The 3,929-nt window shown below is 46.9% G+C and overlaps 1 protein-coding gene across 1 annotated transcript; it reads right to left on the minus strand.

The window, feature by feature from the left end:
* Positions 1-1,391: 1,391 nt before the first annotated feature.
* LOC103599098 (olfactory receptor 5C1) lies at positions 1,392-2,447 on the minus strand. Its single transcript, XM_008583190.1, has one exon. It carries the CDS (start codon positions 2,389-2,391, stop codon positions 1,429-1,431), a length of 963 nt encoding a protein of 320 aa, XP_008581412.1. The 5' UTR covers positions 2,392-2,447; the 3' UTR covers positions 1,392-1,428.
* Positions 2,448-3,929: the final 1,482 nt, after the last annotated feature.

The raw sequence follows: 3,929 nt of genomic DNA on the forward strand, positions 1-3,929 counted from the left end.
GAACCCTCGGGCGGGAGCGCCACCGCGCTTCCCAAGCGGCGCACTATCCAGTGCGCCACCGGGCCGGCCCCCCTCTTACAGCTTTAAGAAACATTATTCATGGGCCGGCCCGGTAGTGCGGCGCTTGGGAGCGCAGCAGCGCTCCTGCCGAGGGTTCGGATCCCATATAGAGACCGGTCCGCTCACTGGTTGAGCGCGGTGCAGGCGCGACACCGAGGGTTGCGATCCCGTTGCCGGTCGCGGTACGGGCGCGACACCGAGGGTTGCGATCCCATTACCGGTCACGAAAAAAGACAAAAAGGAAAAAAAAAAAAGAAACATTATTCATTATCCATAACCCTAACTAATTCTTAAATTAAAGCATGTCAATTTGATACACAAAATATCCTCATCAGTAGGCTGTGACTTAAATTTATCACAAACATTATCTGCATAACAAATTAACTTAAATCTAATACAAACTAAACTCTAACTCAAATTTAATCTGGCAATACAAATGAAACTGAGCTCCAATATTAATTAGTCCTGCACTCTAACCCTAACCCTAAAATATTTCTAATATTTCTAACAAGACTCAAGTTTACCTGAACAGTTACTCCCAAATTTATCCCAAACCTACTACTAATAAAAACCAACTCAAATGATAAAATTGACATCATTTTAATTTAATCCTAAATTTGCCTAATTACTTCTTAATTCTACCTAACCCTAACCATAACCTACCTTAACACTAGCCCTACTCTTATCCATAACCTGAATCCTAATCTGAACCCTAATCTAACCATAGCCATAATTTTGACCCTTTCCTAACCTCTATCATATGCCTGGGCTAGTCTAACTTCGTCCAAATCCGGACCTAGCTGTTGGGATTTTGGTAATGAACTCCTGCGTGTTCTGGGGCCGTTCAGCCATTTCCCTGAGAAATGGAATCCACAGGCTCTGGGGAGGGATGTCTGCCTCATCAGACTCAGTCCCATTCTTTGGCATGAGTGGGTTCTGAAGATGCTCTCAATGCCAAGGAGGGCAGGAGCTGACCCACTGGCCATGAAGAAACTTAAAAGGGCAAGAATCTCCAAACAGGTGGAGCCTGCACAGCTGGGGATCAGCCTCATAAGTACACACGGCAAATAAACCTGTTACTTCACCTGGTAACATCCACGAACTTTTATATTTTGAACATTGAGGAACCTACGGCAGCTCAGTAGCAACATCAACCTGGTCCTGGTTCTGGATCTAGGTCTAGTCCTGGGTTACCCCCACGTTCCTGCCTCCCTTCTATATCCTTCCATTTCCCTCTTTTTATAGTCCCTTACACGATGACAAGAGACATCCAAGCCAGAGGAACATCCATCTTTGCCCACAGTGATGAGCCAGAAAGAATGTCCTCCTCATCCCTGCTGGTCAGATCTAACCACCATCCTCAGACCATCACTGGTGCCCCGGCTCTGGACAGCAGAATCGAGTCCAGGTCCGCCTGAGGGCCTCCTTGACCTCCCTGTTGCGGAGGCTGTAGATGAGCGGGTTGAGAGCAGGAATGACAAGGGTGTAGAACAAAGAGGCCATCTTGTCGGTGTCCAGGGCATAGCTGGAGCTGGGACGCAGGTACATGAAGATGAGGGTCCCATAGAGTATGGCCACAGCCATGAAGTGGGAGCCACAGGTGGAGGCTGCTCGCCAACGGCCCTCAGCCGAGTGCATGCGGACCACAGTCCCAGCAATGAAACAGTAAGACACGGCAATAGCCAACACCGTGACTGTCTGGATGAAGCCACAGACAGCAAAGAGGAGGAGCTCGTTGAGACTGGTGTCATTGCATGAGATGGCCAGCAGTGGAGGGATATCGCAGAAGAAGCTGTTGACCTCCCGGGAGTGACAGAAGCTCAGGCGGAAGGTGAAGGTTGTGTGGACAAAGGCACTCACTGCCCCACCCAGGCCTGATGCCCCCAGCAAGGCCAGGCATAGACGTGGTGACATAGCTGTTGTGTAGAGAAGAGGGTTTGCGATGGCTACATAGCGGTCATAGGCCATGGCTGCCAGCAGGCAGCATTCAGCATCAGCCAGTCCTGCAAAGATGAACATCTGGAGGGCACATGCTGTGTAAGGGATGGTGGCACAGGGCAGCAGCAGATCTACTAGCATCTTGGGGCCAATGGCTGAGGAACAGCAGGCATCCAACAGGGAGAGGTTGGCCAGGAAGAAATACATAGGTGTGTGGAGCCGGGCATCCACGCAGATCAGCAGCACCATGCCCACATTTCCCAGCAGACTCACCAGGTAGACAGGCAGGAAGATCAGGAAGAGGGTCACGCGCATGTCCCAGCGATCCGTGATGCCCAGGAGGATGAATTCAGCAGGGGCAACCCAGGCCCAAGTGAGGTTCTCTGGGCTCATCCTGCTGGACAGAGACTGAGGAGAAGCAAAGCAAGAGGGAGATGAGAGAAAGGTCATGACCATGGTGCTGGAGAAATCACTGTGTGCCAGGAGTCAAAAGCCTTGGGTTTCAGTATTAACTGTGCAACAAAATTGCTGTGTGACCTTGGACAAGCCACCTAACCTCTCAAAACCTTTGTTTCTAACTCTGAGAAGTCTCTGCAATTTAAATGTCATGAGGGCAGGAGTCTTGTCTTATTCACTTTTGTATCCATAGTACTGAGAACGTTGTGTGGTACATGGAAGGTGCTCAATAAATATTTGTTAAATGAATAAATGATTAATGGGATGATACTTAGCATCTGGCCAAGAATCAAAAACTTCATGACTCTATGCATTCTCCTCTCCAGTTTCCCAGTGAGGAAAAGAGACAGTGCAATGGGCAGAAAGAGTCTCCTGATCCAAAGGGCAACCAGCTATGGGTCTTGAGGTTTGCTGGGAGGATATCTTTCTATTAGAGTAAGACCTGGGAAAGGAGTGGCCTGGTATCTTGGGGAGACAGAGAAGTGGAAAGAACAGAGAATGTGAATGTACTCGGGCTAATTCTTTACCTCTCGGAGTCTCAATTTTCTCATCTGTATAATGGGAGTAAAAGCTGCAAGGATTCAATGAGTTAATGCATGTAAAGCATCTCACACAGTACCTGGCATACAACAGACATTTAATAAAGGTCCAATGAGTCAAATTGAATTGAGCTGGATGTTTTGGCTCAATACTAGAAGGAAGCAACTTTAAGGCAATCAGAAGTACGTAATTCCCAGAAAGGGCAACGTTTGCTTCACATTCCTCTGCCTTTGCACTTGTTTCCCTCTGCCTAGAGCTCATTTCCTCTTTCTGTGATTGACAAAAACTCTCTCCCGTGTGAAGCCTTCCCTGATCTACCCAAAAGAAACCTAACTTCTCTCTTGTCTGTGCTCTGGAGCATACATCTGTCTTAGCACTTCACCATTCTATTGCAAATATTTTGTATGTGTCTGTCTCTCCTATGGGATTTGAGCTCCTTGATTCAATATATATTCAACAAACACTTAGTAAATTTTACTATATGCTAAGAATGGTCCTGTAATTCATTTTTGTATCTTCAGGGTCTGATATATAGTCACTGCTTAATATATGTTAGTTGAGTACATGACACAGTCAAAGAGTCTTGGTTTTGAGTCCGGGTCCTACCACTTTCTGGTGTGTAACTTCAGGCAGGCCACTTCACCTCTCTTAGCCTCAGTTTACTCTTTGCAAACTAGGAATCATCATATCTTTGTTGCAGAGTTCTAAGAGGCAACTGATGTGCCGCAAAGGGCCTGGAGCTGAGTAAATGCTTTTTCCCTTCCCTCTAAGAGAAGTTTAGATGTTTGGGATCGATCTATGCCCAGTGAGGATGATGAAGGTTGCCTACAAAGTACAGCTTGGATGAAAAAATTTTAACATTATTACATGTAGGTGTGGTTGTTGTGTTTGCGAAAATGTAAATTGGGACATTTCTCAAAATTGCGAATACCTCA

Source organism: Galeopterus variegatus, unplaced genomic scaffold (genome assembly GCF_000696425.1).
Source record: "Galeopterus variegatus unplaced genomic scaffold, G_variegatus-3.0.2 Scaffold2849, whole genome shotgun sequence".
In the NCBI taxonomy this organism is placed as follows: Eukaryota; Metazoa; Chordata; class Mammalia; order Dermoptera; family Cynocephalidae; genus Galeopterus; species Galeopterus variegatus.

Excerpts from the sequence above, each read along its gene's own strand:
- LOC103599098 (XM_008583190.1), bottom strand. The coding sequence starts at position 2,391 with ATGAGCCCAGAGAACCTCACTTGGGCCTGGGTTGCCCCTGCTGAATTC.